The following is a 17,683-nucleotide window of genomic DNA, read 5'->3' on the forward strand; positions in this document are numbered from 1 at the left end:
TTTTTACAGATGAGAGGTGTTTGATGTCCCGCTTCATGTATCTGAGAGCATGGCTAGAATAAACCTATATGTTAAGTCACCCTAAAGACCTCAGAGCAGTGAGGCGGTGGCATGCAGCTGGTGAGGGGAGCTCAGAGGATTGCTGTAGGAGCAGTAACTTTTGGTTTTTGAGTTGACACATTTGGGAGAGGAGCCGCTGGGACCTGCCAGCCTGTGCCCGATGTGCTGTGAGTCCCCAGGGGAGCTGGTCAGGATCCTGGCTTGGTGCAGCGGCCCTTGCATGTAAGGGGGGGTTTGGGTTGGTCCCACAACGCTCCTCAGCCACTGCTCAAACCATCGTAGGTCTTGCTTTTTCTTTCTCCATCAGTTGGGCTCTTACTCAGTAGGCAGCTCAGCCTCCAGGTTTCGGGGAAAAATAATTTTGGCAGATGATTGTGAAGGAAGAACGGAGGGAGGGAGTGCGAGCAGCCTTTAGGTGTGCCTTACTTGCGGCGGTGGTTAAATAGAGCTGTCTTCATTCATTCCTTCCCTCCCCTCTAAATCTGACGCCCCTTCAAGGTGGCTTCCTGATATTAATACCGTGTGCTGGTCCTGATTAACTGCCGGACAAATCCCCTCTCGACAGGGCTGCCCCGAATGGAGCCCCCGCTTTGGATCTGCATGGCTGAGGAGTCCCTGCTCTCTTCTCTGCCTCCTTCCTCCTCCCTGGCAATAGGAGGAAATTTAAATGTTTCTGAAGAGCGACATTTCCATTTCAAAAGCTGTTCGCTCAAGTGCGTCTGGAGTGGGATTTCTCTCCCCCCCACTCCTCTGTGAATGGGAGCTTTAGAAGTCTCATTTCCTCTGCTTGATAACACCAGGCTGAGAAGGGCTTTTGTCTTTTCATTTCCCCTCGATTTTTTTTTTTTTTAAGTAAGTGAGGTTTGTGGAAGCTGCTGTGGTGGATTTTCCCTCCCCCGTGTTTATCCATGTGCTGGAGGATGCACCTGGTGTCACCCAGTGAGCTGGAGCTGCTAGGGGTGCAGGGCTCCCAGGCAGGGGGGGCTCCTGGCTGCCCTGCGCTCCCCAACTGCACCCACTTGGGACCACCCTTCCGACCATCCCGCTAAGGCTCCCGCGGGCAGAGGAGGAGGCTTGCTGGGCATATCCGAGCTGCAGGGCATCGCGCTGCTCTTCCCAGCCATCCTGAGCTGGGGCTTCCGTGTCCCAGTGCCCAGGGACAGCAGTGGGTGTGGGTGGTGCTGAGCCTGGCTCAGGATCTGGCCTCAGGTTTGCAACACGGTGATGCTGCAATGTCTTTAGTCACGCTGACTTGTTGCGCGCCTGCTTTTTGGCTGGTATAGCTATGCCAGTCGGGATGAAATTATTATTATTATTTTTAACACAGTACTTCGTGGAGGGTGAATGCAAGCGGGTGCAGTTGCCTGGCGTCTGCGGGGCTAATGCGTGCGGGTGCAGGTGCTGTCACACTTGTGCAATGGCATTCGTGCTGGTCACTTGAGTATCGTGCTAATATAAAAGTAGGGATTTTTTTTTTTTTCCTGCAGAGGCTTTTTTTTTACAGAAGGCAAACTCAGGCATGTTTTTACCGTGGCACCAGGGCTCAAGGGCTTCCTACGTTCTTGAGGACAAGCTGGGATTTAGCAGGGACTGTTCCAGCATCCTCAAATCAGAGGGAACGTGCCTGCTGGGGTTACTGTGGAGCTTAATGCTATGTCCCTGCCTGGTTTGTGTGCTGGAAAGGCTTGGCCCTTGCTTTACTGCATGTAGCAGTTGAAAGAGAATGGGTGGTGATGCAAAAAAAAAAAGAAAAAAAAAAAAAATGGTGGGAGGCTAAAACTTTCAAAGGCCAGTTTCCCTGAGGCTTGTGGGCTTGGGTGACAGGGTGCTTCCCGGGCTGCTGGAGGAGGTTGGGGCTTGTGGGCTGCCTGCCTGCATCCCCAGGCAGGGGACCCCTCTTCCCTCCCTGGGGGGTCTTGCTAAAGAAACTCCCTGAGCAGTGGGTGCTGGGAGACATGCAAACCCAGGAGAAGGTGATGGCTGCATGAGACTGTGCTCCCCATTTCTGTGGAAATCCATGGCGATTATTCAGAGGTTGCTGTGAGAGTTTCCTGAAGTCACCCAGTTCCAGGGAAGGTGGGGATGCTCGGAGCCCTAGCCCCAGCCGCTTTGCTGGGAGGAGCAGCCACCGGCTCCTCCATTACCTTCAAACCCTCGTCCTGCGAAGGCAGGAGGTGCTAACCCCACCGCGCTGGCCGAGTGCCAAATTGGGCAATTAAAAATTCGCCTCCCTTGCCTTCATGCTTATTGTAACGGGAGCCGCTTTTCACAGGTTGCTCCTTTTTAAGAGACATCAAACAAGCGCTCGCCTTCCTCGTATTTTGGTTGTGTGCCTCTCGAGCCTTTCGGTGGGCTGGGGGCAGCCCCCCTGCTTTCGGCCTCCCTAAACCAAGGGGATGCCGTAGTCACCCAGGCTGCAGTTTGGAATTCCCTGCTGGAGTATCCTGACGGGCTCTTAAGCCGATGGGTTGTGTGCCCCGCGCTTTGTTCGTGCCAGCCGTTGCCTCCCCAGCGCTGTCATCTCATGCTGGTTTGCCAGCGCTGTTCCCCAAGGAAGCGGTTTTGCTCCTCAAACTGAGACACCGGCGCTTCGCTCCTGGCTCCATGGGGTGAGCCGGGTCCTGCAGGCAGGACGTGCCTGGCAGGTGCTGTCACCATCCTCTGCAAGGGCTGGCAGAGGGGGGGCTGCCAGGGACCCCCCCACCTGCTGGTCTCCCCGGTTAGCAGAAGCTCTGCCTGCCTGAACAGATTTTGGGTTTGTGAAGGGGAGATGGGGGTGTATGGCTGAGGTGGTGTTACAGGGACAATGGTGGTCTTGGCAGCGCATCGCTGGGAGCAAGATCGGCACAGGGGAAGGGATGCTGGGGGTGGCTGCTGGGTGGATGAATTATTGAAAGAACTTTGAAGGTGCAAATGGAGGAGTGGAAGAGCTGCTCTGCCAGCTACCCTGACAGCCTGAACTTGTCCCCCTGATTGACTGAAAGCAGCAGGACACCCGTCTTCACTTTACGGGCCCCCCAGTGCAGTGCCCAGGGCAGCTGCCATCTCACGCCGAGCAGGCTGCGAGCTGCTTTACTTCATCCTTATCATTTGGTGGGTGGTCTCGGGCTTTACCTGCTGTCCAAACCACAACACCCACATTTATTCATGGCTCTTCTAGGGCACTTGTTGCTGTTGGCCTGGAGCGCTTCGCACGTGCCAGTAAGGTCCTTGCAGCTCTCTCCTTTCCTTTGCAGGAGTATGGGCAGAGCACGATAGGTGACCTGCAGCTCCCCAGGACCCCACTCCACTCACTTGTTGGGTTCAAAGTCATTCCCCTAGGCAAGCAACAAAATGAAATTTTTATTAATTTTTTTTTTTTTTGGTCTTGGACACTTTTTCAAAGTTAACAAAAGGCAAATCACTGGCAGAGAGCAGTCTTGCCAGATGTATCAACTGTGCTGAAGGTGCTCAAAGAACAGGTTCCCAGAATCCTTCTGCATGTTGCAGAAAGGCATATTTTCCTGTAAACTTATTCTTGGAAGCAGCAGAGTTGTTTTGGCTGAAATTTACTATTTAGAGGGAAAAAAGAAAAAAAGCCTCCAAATGCCTGAAGCAAATATTCTACATGGAAAATTTCAGTCCAGACAGTTAAATGTTTTAACAAATTTAGGGTCAGCTGAAAATCCAGTGATACAGAATAAGCAATGCTGGGCAATTCTTAATGAGAGGTGGAGCAATTAGCTCCTTTTTGTAATGAGTAGATGCGTAGTTGAGAATTCATCATTCCTGCAAAGTCAGTAGGGAACGTACACATTCAATGCAATTATTATCCACTAATGGGGAAATGCAAGAAGGTAATGAAAGGCACAACATCCATTTGTCAGTATAATGCCTTCGGCTTTGGTGGGAGTTTGCCTGAGTGAGGTTTTCCAGAATAACGGGTCAAAGCCGGGCTACCCCTGAGTCCACAGGCTGTGTTTGCTGGTGCTTCCAATATCCTGCAGCCGTGAGATCCAGAGGCAGCATCTGTTCAGTGGAACGCTGCGGAACGGCTTTTTTTGAGCACAAGCAAGTTTTGCAAGACCAGATACGAGGCTCTGGTTAGTGTGTTTAACTGGAGCGCTTGCTGGTGAGGTTTTACCACCCTCGTAAATCTGCTGGTGGGGGTGGGGAGGGAGGGTCAGCATTTGGTACTGGTTTTGCAATTAAATTGGTTCAAGCTGTTGAAACACTGGGGAAGTTTTTTGACCTACTTTCATGCAAGCTTAGAAATTGTTGGGATGTTTTCTGCCCTGGCCGTGTGGAATTCAGCTGGATTACAGGGGAAAGGAATTTCGTAGGCCTTCTCACAAAATCACAGATTTTTTTTTTTTTAAAAATAATAAATCAGCTTTGTCTTCAGGTGGCTCCTTGCTCTCCAGCTTCATGAATTCCCATGGGAGCATGCGCTGGGCTGCATTGGGTGAAAGCAATCCCTGTTTTGCACGCCCCGCCTCCCGCCTGCATGTGCCGTGGGGCTGGAGGAAGGAGGTGGGTGATGCCTTGGTGCCCCCCGTGTCATCCCTTGGGCACACTGGTTAGCCTTGCGTGGGAATGCCCGTGTGCTCATGGGTGGCGCACAGCACCTTAGGAGCTCCCCGGGCTCACGCTGCGTACGCCAGCCTGCGCATCTGCATCCTGCTCCAGCAGCCCTTCGAGTGCCTGTGGGGCGCAGCCCGGCCGAGCCCAGCAGTATTTAAGAATTAAAACCCCGTTTGAAGGGTTGGGCTGCTGAAAGAGCCATTAGCGCAGCAGATGGTCACGAACAAAAGAAGTGCAATAACTCGATGTACTTTTCCCTGCTCAGGCTCTCCGGCTTCGTACTTGCGCGTCTCTCTGGGGAAATGAGACATTAGTTTTCAGCCCCTTTGACTTTTTCCCCCTTGTCAGTGCTGTCGTCTTGGGGCTGCTGATACACCAGAATGTGTTGGACAATTTTCCAATTAAAAAATGAAGTCCTTTGCTCTATATTTGGCCTGTTTAAGAGTTTTGTATGCAGGGGTTTTTTTGACCTTAAAACCTGATGGATGGAGGTGTGGGGTGTTGGCTCTCCTGGGTTTTTTTTCCTGCTCTGTTTTTATCGCGGGGTGTGTGGGAAAGGCCTGGGGCTCTGCGTCTGCTGGAGGGTGCGATGCTGCTCAGCCGTGGGTTGGGGACGGGGAGGACCCTGCCGTGTAGCACAACCTCGCACGGTCGAGGTTTTGGGAGTGTTGGTGTGTTCGCTGGCTCTGTGTTGCCTTGAGAGGCTCGGGTGATGGAGGTGTCCTGATGGCAAGCCCACCATGTGGGGTTTTATTGGGAGGAATTAATTTGAGCAGCCCCGGCCCGTCCTGCCTGCTTTGGCAATCTTCTCTAGCCTGCGAGGATGGTGAGATGTGCGAGCGGACAGGAATTGGAGATAACACCTCTTAATCCCTCCCAGCGCTCGAGCAGAAAACGCTGCTGCCGGCTGATAATTAGAAAGTGAACAGACAGTGGAAGAGGTGACGTCGGCATCCCTGAATCTCTGTCCTGGGCTTGGGTGGGGGAACGTCACTGATGAGCTGGTTTAGGAAGGCAGAGAGGGACCAGGACTAACTGGAGACAGTATGTAGGGCAAATGCCGTGGTGCTGTGCTAGAGACCCCAAGGGTTGTCCCAAGCAAGCAGCACTGTTGGCTTGGTGTGTGCCAGTGCTGTGCAGGCGCTGGCTGGGGGTCTGTGGGCTTTGAAGCCCTACCAGCATGGTTTTGAAGAGGCAGCCGCTGCGGTCAAGGGATCAGAAAGGTCAAAACATGTTTTGCAGTGAGTTAGGTGCAGATGGAGCAGAGCAGTAGCTCCTGAGGGTGGGAGGCAGCTGAGCAAAATTACCCTTCACAGAGGCTGGGCTGATGGGTGGCACGGACACCCTTCTCCATCCCACCCGCTCCCACGAGGTCCCTGGGAGCATTGCAAGGTGGGTTGATGGTGCAAAACAAGGAGGCAGTGATGGTCTGGTGCAGGTTCTGGTATGTCCTGGGGCAGGGTTGGGGTTCCCACTGTCCTTTCCCTTGTGTACCCGGTTGCTGGTGTGGCTGCAGGCAGGGCTTTGCATTTACTTACTGGCTCTTCAGGGCATCGACAGTTGGCTTCTTTTCCTTCCCCTTCTTTCTCCCGTGTTTTTAAAGCCGCTGCCTAATAGTGTGTAGCAGGCTTGCTCTGTTCATATCATCTGCATTGGGAATAAAAGTGTGTAGAAGAAACCCACCCCCAAGCCTGGCCTTGCTCTTCAATAACTCCTCAGTGATAATTGTTTTCTTCACTGCCAGCATCTCCTCTTGCTGCGAGAAGGTTTATGCAGCCTCTGCCCCCGCTCGCCCACCCTTGTCATGATATAAATCACATAATAAGGCCAGGGATAAACAGGAACTACAGTAGCTGTTAGCCGTGTATAAAAACAAATCACATGGAAACAGTATAATTACTGAGAAAATATCAACTTGAGTAATGCAGTAATTGTTTTCTTCCCTCCAGCGGATTTTATTCCAGCTCTCCCAGCTCATGCTGGTTTCAAAGTCTGTGACTTCATGTTAATAAGAAGAATTTCACGTTTCACAATGCACTTGTTTGGAGCCTGGGTATGATACTATCTGAAGTGGAGGAATATATTTTGAGCAGCTTCTTGAGAGTGCTAGGAAACAGAGGACTAGCTGAAATATCTCTATCCATTAGATACCCAGTCTTTGCAAACCTCTTTGCGACCCATTTTTGTGATTTAGAAGAAGGGCTTCTTTGTGCCTTGTGTAAATCTGGGAGCTTTGCCTTTTGGACTTCACTATTGCAAGGGCAAGGTGATTTTTTTTTTACCTTCACTTTTGCTTGTTCCTTCCTCTTGCTGCTTGTTGTTTCCTTTATTTAGAGAGGTGCTTGTGAGATGATAGTGTCAAGTTATTTGAAGACCAGGGACATGGTCTCTCTCTATTGCTATAATAATCTCCTAATGCTAGATGATGATGGGTTTTGTATTGTGACTTCCAGCTATTCCCCATACTTGGCTTTGCTGCTATTTTATGTCAGATTCTGCAAGGTAAAAAGATAAAACTGTATCAGAAACCAGGTTTCAAAAAGGTTTTGGGCCAAGTAGGAGTTTAAAGATGCCCTATTTCACATATTGGCAGACGTGAGATAGTGTCTTCTGTTTCTTGTGCTCAGAGAGGTCTCTCCCCTGCATTTTTGGCAGGTAGCTTGCTTTCCTTCATAAAAACCTTTGCACCTACTAGCCACTGCCATAACCTGAACAAGACTTTATGAACACCTAATTTATCTTTTGCTTCTTGTGGTTGTCCTGCTCCTCTTGGCTTGACACGACCCCCCTCAAAAAAACCAAAACAAAACAAAAACACCAAACCAAACCAAAAAAAAAAACAACCCAGCAAAACCCCCCCCAAACCAACCTGGCTGTAGAGAAGGCAAAGCCTTCCTGCTGCAGCAGACTGACCATTTTTGGTGTCTAATGCTGGGCAAGTAAATAAAGCCAGTATCTGCTTTTTGGGATTCTCCAGTGAGCTTTGATGTTCTTGTGGTTTCTCTCCTGAATGGATGCTGGAAACAGCCTGTTTAGCTTTCTGGTGCCTTTTTGTGGCTGAGCCCCAGGCGGGACACTGAGGAAGGGGTTTCAGGTTGCTCCTTCGCTTTTGGTCCCTTGATGGCAGCAGTGGGAAGGGTGTTGATGCCTCCAGGCTGCAGCAGTGGTTCCTCCCTGGCTGCCTAGTGTTTTCTTCAGCCAGAAGAGGGTTTAGCAGGGGGCAAGAGGAGGAAGGCACCAGTGTAGGATGCTGGTGTCCTGGGACATGGCCACTTTGTTGGGAAACATCCTCTTTTGCCTCCCCTTTTTCTGGCTTTGCTGTGGATGACATGTCCCACCCCTTATAGAGGACACAGGGCAGAGCTCATCTCAGCACAGCCCCACCAGGCAGGGACTGCCTTGGAAGCCAGGTCCCCTGCGGCTCTGCTGGGCTGTGGGTGCAGCCCCCCAGGAGGGAGCTTGCCGTGCTTCATCCCCAGCAGCAGGGTGGACACCACCCTGCGTGGCTCTGCTTCATGGTGAGCAGATGTCACTGAGATGCGCAACAGTGCCAAGGTGGCACCTACACACTCACCACATTTGGCATGAGCTGCAACACAGCCAGCAAACAACCCAGGGCCAGCATCAGCCTGCCTTGCTAGATGGAGGAGCGCAGAGGGGTCCACACTGTCCCAGTGCCACCGAGCTCCATCGTGCCACCCTCGTCCCGCAGGAGGACCAGCCTGGGGAGGGTGCCCCTGGCTGCTCGCCGGTGGCCTTGAGCCAGCGTGGAGGGGAGGATGCTTAGCACCAGCTGGTGCAGAACAATGACAGCTTTGTCCGCAGGGCTGCTGTAAGGAAGGTAGCGAAGCTGTGTGAAGTTCTCCGCTTGTTCGCCTCCCTCCTTCCCTTCCCTGCTCCCCAGCAGCTGCAGCATACTGGCTGCCCAGCCTGGTAGCGGTTTATGGTTACAAATGAAGCCGCAGCTCCTCTTTCTGCCCCCTCCAGGAAAAGAAATCCATCCACTCACTAAGCAAATGGATAGATAAGCTTTTAATTAAGATGTTGGGTAGCTGCCAGAGATGAGTGTCCTGGGTCAGGGTAGGCTGTTGGTGTGACGTGATCCCCATCTGTGTGGCCGGTGGCTATTAAACAGCTGCTTCATCCCCGGTGCATTCATCGGTGGTGGGCAAACTCATCCAGGCATGCACCTTGTGTTTGCAGGAAATGGACACCTTCCTTTGGAGCTGGAGAGGTGAAGGGTGGTGTGCCGGTGAGGTGGTGTGGCTCTGGGATGCTCCTGGGGTGCCAGCTGGTGGGGCTCAGCAAAGCTGTTGTGTTGCTGGAGGCAAAGCTGAATGTTTTCATGTGTTTTCCCTCTACCCTCAGCTCATGGTCATTCAAGCTTCTCCCTGTGATACCACAGAGGTTATACTGATCTGTCTGGTCTCTGACCCGAAGGGTCTTGTTGAGCTGAGAGCTTTTTTACCTGGCATTTGCAAAAAGCTGATTTTCACCACTTGAATCTATTTTTGTCTCAGCTGACCTCACCTATTCCCTTTCTCTCTCTTTCTGGATGGATGCATTTGACATCCAACACTCACAGCTCCCCCAGAATTTATCAAAAGATAGAGGGAGGACCTCCATGAAGGAGGTGGGAGTCCTCTTTCCTCCTAGGGCCTGCCCTTATAGCCCCTTCTCATTCAGCATGGCTGATGCTGCTCTTCTCTCCAGCGCAGCTGTGGCTATGTTGGGGGAGGAGGTGGCTGTAGCTACCTCAGTTTTGCAAAGAAGATGTAGCCTTGAGCTGGCTGCTGAGATGTGAAGGGACGCTGCTGCTGGGAGCTCCGGAATGTGGATGGGTTTATTGATCCTGTAGGAATGTGGGTAACACTGAAGGTGGTTGAAGCCTCTGAGGCTTTGGCAGAAGGAAGAGCTGCTGTGTTGTCCCTAGGACACTTAACCTGGTGCTCTCTGGAGATGCTGGAGGCTGTGGAGTGCTGTGGTGGTGTGATCTGGCAGCTGGCCCTGTTTGGTCTAGCAGGTGTTTTGAGGGGTGTGAGTGTCTCAGAGGGCTGGGAATGGGCCGGGGACCTGTGGCAGTTGGCATGGGAGGATGAGAGAAGGATCCAAAGTCTCCTCGGAAAGGGCTGACCTGGTTGTTTTTATGCTGTCCAGGATCGTGGCCTGCCTGGCAAACTGGAGCCCGTGTCACCCGTGAGCCCCGCTCACCCTGACGCCGAGCTGGACCTGCTGCCGGCCCGGCTGTCCAAGGAGGAGCTCATTCAGAACATGGACCGCGTGGACCGCGAGATCACCATGGTGGAGCAGCAGATCTCCAAGCTGAAGAAGAAGCAGGTAAGAGGCTGTGGTCCAGAGGGTGTCACGAGCCCTCGCTTCTGCATGCTGTGGCATGTCCTGTCCCTGCCCATGCATGTCCACGGAGGGGAAGTGGCAGTGCCAGTGCCACCAGTGTGGTCTGTGTCTGTGCTGCCTGTCATGGCACGGGTGGCTGCTGCTTGGAGCTGTGGGTTGCAAGACAAGGGAGCTCTGGAAACCCAGCTGGTGGGCCCTTTTTCATGCCAGAGCACCTGGAAGGGAGAGAAATCTGTCCTCGGTGACTTGCCCATGGTCGTGCAAGCAGTCAGTGGCAGAGCTGAAAGCACAGCCTGGGTTGCCTGCGTTGTCTGTACAGCCCAGCGTTAGCACATGGGCTTTTCTTTTTCCTTTCCAGCAATTGTTTCTCCCCAGTGCTGTGGCTGCCACTATTGTAGTACTGGGCTGTTTAAGACATTGCTGTGATGTCCTCACGGCCCTTCCTGTGCAGCCAGTCCCCTTCTCCGGGGCTTTGCAGCTCTGCAGCTGTGAGCGGCATCTGGTCCCACTCCCGCCCTGTGCCTGAGCCAGGGATTTGTATCTGATCTTCTTGGTTAGTGCTTTACCCCTGCTCAGGAGCACTACCCAGCAGAAGGATTGCCCGCTCGTTGTTGCCATGTATACAATTACCATAAACCCATTAAGAGATTAATATGACAAAACCTTGGGGGACATCTGTGAAAAAACCCACAGACTTAAAGGCTTTCACTTCCTAAAGCAAATCACTTCTCTCTGCCTCTATTACTGATTGTTTTATTTCCTTTGCTTGGGGCCAGTTTGTAAACTCCCTGATGGCTGCTAATCCCAAACTGCCTGAGAGGAAGGACCTCTCCTGGGGATTGTGCAGCAGGAATTTGGGAATGGAGCAAAACCTCTGCTTGGGCAGGCAGATGGGGCAAGTGCTCCTCGAGGATGAGTGTGCAGTTGACCTTCCTCCCCATCAGATCTGTATTTTCCCATACCAGATACCATCCCTTTCTTTCTTGCAAGGCAAAGGAGGTTGTTTTGGTTTTGTTTTCAAACAATATGGTTTAATGAACGTGAAGAACCTTTTTCAGTGTGCATTGCTTTTTATTTGCAGAGGTATCAGGGTGCTTAGGGAGAGGAAGCTAAGAGTCAGCAGAAGCAGCTGTGCCAGGGGTGCAAGGAAGCAGCCCTGTGTGCCAGCTCCCAGAGGCCAAAGGAACATATGGAGCGATGGAAACCACAGAGGTTCCTCGTTGGCTTTGTTGGGAGCTGGGTGAAGCCAGTCCTTCCCCTCTCCCTCCTAGGAAGCTCGGAGAAAATGTTGGTGTCCTTCCTCAGCTGGCAGTCTGGCCTCCGGTCTGTGTCTTTAGTTCACATTTGAGGAAGAAGGTGCGAACCGTGGTCATTTCCGACCCTGGGGAAAGGCTTCCAGCATGGGATGCATGCCTGGCACAGCAGCGAAGGTCCCTCTCATGGCAGCTGGGAGGGCTGACAACTCTGCCGATCCACTGCCTGACTTTTTTCAGAGATGCTGAGGAGCTGCTATTGAAGCTGACGGGAGCAGCATATGCTCCTTGCTGTTAAAATCAAGCTGTCCTTCCGTAAGGAAATGGGATTTTTATTGTTGGCTGCTTGGTTGCTTTATTTCTTCCTTCTGAACGAATTTTACGATTCTTCTTCCCCACAAAAATGCTCTGCTGAGTGGGGAAGAAGGTGAAAGTGGCTGTTGGCAGTAAAACCACCCCCTCCCCTCCTTTTTTTTTTTTTTTTTTTTTTTTTTTCTTTTTGGCACATGGTGGCAAAGTCATTTGCTAGCAAATCCTGCCCTCCCCGACATGGCCTCCTTTCTGCTCCAGCAGGATCCTTCCCCAGCCTGGTCCTCCAGCAGAGCCAGCACATCTGGGAAGAAGCATTTTCAGGGCTGGGGGGGGTGTGGGTGTCATGGTTCCTGTCTGCGATGCTCCAGGAACGTTTTGTCCATCTGTGCATCTGAGCTGTCAGCGCAGGAGAAAGACGAGCGAGGGAAAGCAATCAGCCTGAAACAGATACCGCTCCTGCAGGAACGGGCGGCGGAGCAGGGGAGAAATTGTACGCAGACGGAATATCCTAATGCTTTTCCCCTCTGTCTTTGGGAGGCCTTCTCAGGGTAATTAAATACATTTGTATGGAAAAGCTGTGCAAAAAAAAAAAAAAAGCCCAACCAACCCAAATACACCATTTCTCCCTTTTTGATTGTTCCAGAAATGTCAAGGAGGGCTCTGCCTGGACTTTACAAGACGCAAACGTCTTCAGTAAGCTGAGAAACCATCCCCAAACCCTGCGCACCCCTGGCAGAAGGCCACTGCCATCAGCCGTCCCCCGCTCATTCATGCGCCATATGCGCTTAAATCTCTTGCTGAGTCCTCTCTCCCCCTCTTCCTGACAGGGAAGGATAATCCTTATGCATTTATTCCTGGCAGCGGTACTGGGGATCTGAAGGAGGAATAAAACTGCTGGGCTGTTCTCCGCAGTGGTGCCTGAGCCTCCTGGGTGCCAAGCTCAGCGAAGGACTCTCTGGGAGTACAACACTCCCACCTGGTGATGGAGGTGGAGCCAGCTGGGTGGAAGAGCTTCAGGGTTCCCCCTTCCATCTATCTCCTGGCTGAGTTTTCTCTGTTTCCCCCTCGGCTCTTTGGAAGTGGTTTTCAGAGATGCCCTGTGGCTGGAAGCCTGTTCCTCTCCACTGGGCCGGTGAAGCATGCTGGTACCCGGGTGATGGCTGCCTGGCAGAAGGTGGTGTGGCAGCTGGGGGCATGTGTCATGACCTTGGCTTCATCAGACAGGCCCCTTTGGCACAGGAGCTGGTATGGATGGGGACAGGGTCTTCCTGAAATGTCACCCACCTTCCTGCTGCAGTGGCCCCTCTGCAGGCTGTGGTCCAGCCAAAGGGACTCTTACCTGGAGAGGGCACCTCTCCCACTTGGAAATGGATGTGTGGATGCTGTAGGAGTCGGGGCTGTGGCTAATGATGGCATCCTGCATCCCTTCAGCATCGCTGCACTGTCTTCCACTGGGGGAGAGGAGGGGGCTTTCGGGCAGCCACTGCTGGGAGCAGGGAGGGAGAGAGTATGGAGCCGTCAAGACTCATCTCTCATCCCGCTTCTCTCCCTGTAAAGGTCACAATCCAGCCTAGCTTTTGTGGCAGACCTTTAGGAAATCCATTTTGTCTGTGTCTGGGAACCCTGACCTATTTTGCTTTGCCATTTCCCACAGCTCCCAGGGGTAGCTGTCGCGGGCTGAACCTGCTGCGCTCAGGTGTGCTGCCTGCAGCCCCTGCCGCATCCTTACCTCTAGCGTCTGCCCCTTTAACAACCGTATGGTGTTATGCCATAGAGAGTAGAGTTTAAGTCTCTACTGTATTTCAGCTATAATTAGATTTGTATTTTTTCTTTTAACGAGCTGCTTTTAATGAGCCTCCACTTACTGGCAAACTTTCATTTCCTGATATGCCATCAAATCCTCTTGTCTGAAATCACTTACAACATACCCGACCGCTTTGCAGAATTTTTGTGGGTTTCCAGAACAATGTAGCCAAGTTTCTGTCTTATTTTTACCCAAATATTTGCCCAAGAGAGGTAGAGGATTTGACTGATCCCTTTTGGTGGCTCGCTCTTTGGAGTTTTTTGGGGTTTATCCCACACTTTGGGAGTGAAGGTGTGTGATGGGGTGCTGCAGGACACGGAACATGAGCGGGCAGATGCCTGGAAGCGCTGTGTCTGCGCCAGGGCTGCTGCTATGAACTGCTTTGCAGCCTGTGGTTTCAGCCACGGCTTCCCAAAGAGCTCTTGCTCCCTTTGCAGGGTGCTGGGATTTGGGCCACCCGAGGAACAGCCATGGTTGAGCAGAGAAGGGAGCTTTGGGGCTGTTCCGTGCATGGTTGGAGGCTCCAGCGTGCTGTGGTAGTGTGTCTCGTGGTAGTTGGGAAGGGCTGGATCCCTGCTGTGCTGGGGAAGGTTCATCCCCTTCCTGGGTGCACGTGGTCGGAGCTGGCTGTTTCCTGGCCATTCTCACATGTGGCTGGAGTAACCCCTAGGGTAAGACCCCAAGGTGCACAAGCTGATGGCATGGTGTGGATCCCAGGCTGTCCTGCCGCTGCCACAGCCTGCTCCCTGCTCCAGCTGGCAATGGCCGCTTTTTTTTGGCTGTATCTTGGTGTTCCCTATGCTACTGCTTTTCCCTGTATGGGAAGAGATGTCCACCTGTAGGGAGGTGGAGTGGCATCCACAGCGTGGAGTTGCTTCATCCATTGAAACACATTTAGTTTAAGGGTTGTGAGTTTTCTCAGCCAAGCCAGCAGACCTCTGTGGGTGCTTAAGTGTTTTCTTGGACTGCATCCTACGTACAGCCCAAGGGTTGCCAAAGGTTTCATCGACAGGAGTAGAGATGATCTGAAGGAGGAATAGGTGCCCACCTTCTTCTTGGGCCACCGGTCACCGCTGTCTCTGGGAGGAAGGACGGTGGTGTGCTCACCTCTGGTGCAAGCCGATTGCTCTCAGTCCCAGGTGCATTTTCTTCCTAGTACGAGATGCTTGATTTTCCCCTTGCTTCAACAGGGGATGCTTTAGCCGCTGGGAGAAAAAAAAATGCATTTGGAGGTTCAGAGCTGAGCAGTGAAAAAATCATAGGCGTTTTTTGACAACCGCTCCCTCTCCCGTGCCTGTGCTGCCCCGCAGCTGCCGTGCGTGGCGTGTACTCTCCCTCCTCGCACGGAGCTGGTGGCCCCAGGAGCAGCCTGGAGAAATCCCTTGTTTCCTCTAGTGGCTGGGCAGTTCCTCCAACTTACTGGAAGGGCTCCGATGTCTCCTCCTGCCTCGCACCCGTCGGGAGAGCCGGAGGTGCAGGTCATATATCAGCTATACCTGCTGACCGCAGTGATACTCAAGAGCACTTTCTTAGATCCACTGCTTTATAATTAAAGTTTGCCGTGGGCTGAGCAGCTCGCAGATGGATAGGAGTGCTTTGAAGATGAGTGTTCTCTGAAGGTGCATACGTGGATGTGCTCCTTCCTGCTTTCCATCTCCCACGGGGGCAGCTGGCATTCAAGCCAGGTTTGGGGCTGGCTGCATTTTGCTGCACGTGCGGTGGGGATGTGGTGGGCACGCTCGTGGAGCAGCTTTTGGACTCCTGGATGTTTCTGCTGTGAGTGGGAGTGCAGCTGGGGGTGAGACGCGCACCTTGGGTTGTGTTGTCCCAGCACAGACAGGCACACGGAGCTGGAGGGGATGGCACGTGGTATTTTTGCACACAGCTGCTGCGCCTCGAAGCCTAGGTTCCATGAAACGTGGAGCTGTGGCAATGCAGTAAAGACAGTAAGAAAGCCAAAGAGCCAACAACCCGAGCTTCTTGGCAATATTGTCTCTGAGGGTGGATCACCTGGGTGATGGCTGTCCTGCCCCTACAGGGATTCCTCTGGTTAGAGCCTGGACTTGGTGGTTTCTGCTCAGGACAGCTTGTCTTGTGTGAAGGGAGGAAGGAATCTTAAAGCCACCTTTCCAGGAGAGCATGATGGCCGTCGGCTGGACGGTAGCTCATGCGGTGTCAGTGCCCTCAGAAGTTCTTGCTGTGCCTGCTGGGGCAGCCGGAGCCGCGCGGCATGCTCCTGCCGCGGGCATTTGCAACCGGAGCACTTCGTCTCTCTGTGAAAATTCACCACAGGGTACCTTGGTGGCCCATGTCTAAGCACCATGGTGTCCTCTGCAGGGCGTCCTGTAGCTCAGGCTTGTCCTCTTGAGCACTTTGCTTCTCTCACCTTGGCCCGGAGAGCTGCCACATGTCCCATTGGGCTGACTCTGACCAGGGACGTCAGGATTCGCAGTGTTGCTGCCTGCTGTGCTCTGCTTACTGGTTCGTTTGGCTGCGTGGTGCATGGGCAGTCAGTGCACAAGCCATTTCATTGATAACAGTCATCCTGAGGTGTCTCCTGTGACCACAGCATCACAAGGTAGAGCCGAAGGTGGAGAGCAGCCGTGTTACTCGCCCCTCGCTCCTCCACCGCTCCCTGCAGCGCAGCAGCAGCTCCGGAGGCAGGGAGCAGCAGGAAGCTGGGCTGGAGCTGCTGTTCCCTGTAAGGATTTCCACTAAAATCCTTAGTTCTACCCTCAAGCCCTCTCCAGGAGGCTCATTCAAGGCAGGTCCTCATCCTCTGTGCCTAAAAATCACCGATCCACCAGCCTGGGGCCGGGTGCCTGGGGCAGGCCAGTGCTGCGCTTGCGTGGCAGGGGATGTTCTGCAGCTCTCCTCCCTCTCCCTGTCCCTCCACAGCCTGAGCCTGCCCGTGTCTCTTGGGAAGCCTTCTGCCATGGCAGGGTCTGCCTCAGTCGTGGCACCGCAGAGAGTCTTGTGTGGATGGGGACGGCTGCGTTTCTCGCTGTGACTCACCCTCCTCCTCCCCCTTCTCCTTCCACAGCAACAGTTGGAGGAAGAAGCAGCCAAACCACCAGAGCCTGAAAAACCAATCTCCCCCCCTCCTATCGAGTCCAAACATCGCAGCTTGGTGCAGATCATCTACGACGAGAACAGGGTGAGTCTGGAAAAGATGGAAGTACAAACGTGCGACCGTGCCGTGCCACCCTGGCTGGGGCCGGGGAGGTTGGTAAGGGGTAGGTGTGGGATTCCCCTGGGATAAGACCCCTGGGGTGGAGGCCGTGGGAGGTGGGTAGATGGAGCCCTGTCAGGGACAGTGACGACAGAGGGCTGAGCTGTGAGGAGCTTGCTCTGCCGTGTGGACTGAGCACAGATGGCTTCCGAAGAACCTGCCGGGGGGGGGGTGTCCTGCGATCAGCTTTAGATTTGAAGCATTCAGGAGATGCTTCAGAGCCCTGTCTGTTAAATAGCTTGTTTCATCTTCTCCCCTGGGAGTGAACCTGGTTGAAAGCTGCTTCAAAGGATGGGCTTTGGCGTGGTGGGGTGGGCTGCATGGATGCAGGGGGACAGCCGTGATGCTTCAATACTGGCAGGTCAGCTACGAGCTCTCCTGGCTGCCCCTGACCCCCCAGACTGGAGCAGAAAGGACGTGGATGCAGCCATGGCTGGATTTGTGGATATTTGATGCTGTAAATAGCATTAGCAAAGGTCAGGCTGGCATCCCTGGCTCTGGATCTTTGCCTTGACCGCTCATTTGTTGCGCTCAGCCGTTTGCCTGTAATAGCAGCCTGAGGAGACATGAATTTTGCTGTGTGCTTCGGAGCGATGCTAGGAAATTGGGCCCTTTGGTAGATAATCAAGCATATTCATTTTCATTTAGGTGTTGGATGAAAAGGATGATTTTGCATAAAAGGAAAACTACCAGTCGCTAATTATTTTGAATTGCGAAGCCTGCGATTTCACTGGGAGCTGCAGAAATCCAGGTGCCCGACTTCTAAAAAGAAAAAAAAAATTAATAATAAAAAAAAATGCATACCCTGCGCTCCCAGGCAGTGCAATTTTCCTGGTTTTTCCTTTTTCCATCTGCTTCTGTCCCTGAGCAATAGGAAACCCAGTGCTGGCATGGTCTGTTGTGCAAGTGGGTGAAGGCTGAGGTTGACGTGTTTGAAGCGTTAGCGAGTGCCAGCTGGTGAGAGCTTTACAGACACTGGGTGTTGGGGGCAGGTGCCCCACGTTCCTCAAAGCCGTGCTCCCTGTGGCACCACCAAGTGCCCTCCCCATCTTGGGCTAGATGGCTTGTGCCTCCTCTGCAAGAGGTTAGGTGCAAAAAAAAGGT

The 17,683-nt window shown here is 52.9% G+C and overlaps 1 protein-coding gene across 11 annotated transcripts in view; it reads left to right on the forward strand.

Moving 5' to 3' along the window:
• The window catches only part of NCOR2 (nuclear receptor corepressor 2), a 253,614-nt gene that overhangs the window by 113,027 nt on the left and 122,904 nt on the right, over nucleotides 1-17,683 (forward strand). For all 11 annotated transcript variants that reach the window (XM_056349627.1, XM_056355454.1, XM_056356291.1 and 8 more), the window contains 2 exons: nucleotides 9,781-9,960; nucleotides 16,391-16,504. In XM_056349627.1, coding sequence (XP_056205602.1) covers nucleotides 9,781-9,960; nucleotides 16,391-16,504 — 294 coding nt within the window. The remainder of the gene's footprint in view (nucleotides 1-9,780; nucleotides 9,961-16,390; nucleotides 16,505-17,683) is intronic.

The sequence above is a fragment of the Falco biarmicus genome, chromosome 1, assembly GCF_023638135.1.
Source record: "Falco biarmicus isolate bFalBia1 chromosome 1, bFalBia1.pri, whole genome shotgun sequence".
Lineage (NCBI taxonomy): Eukaryota > Metazoa > Chordata > Aves > Falconiformes > Falconidae > Falco > Falco biarmicus.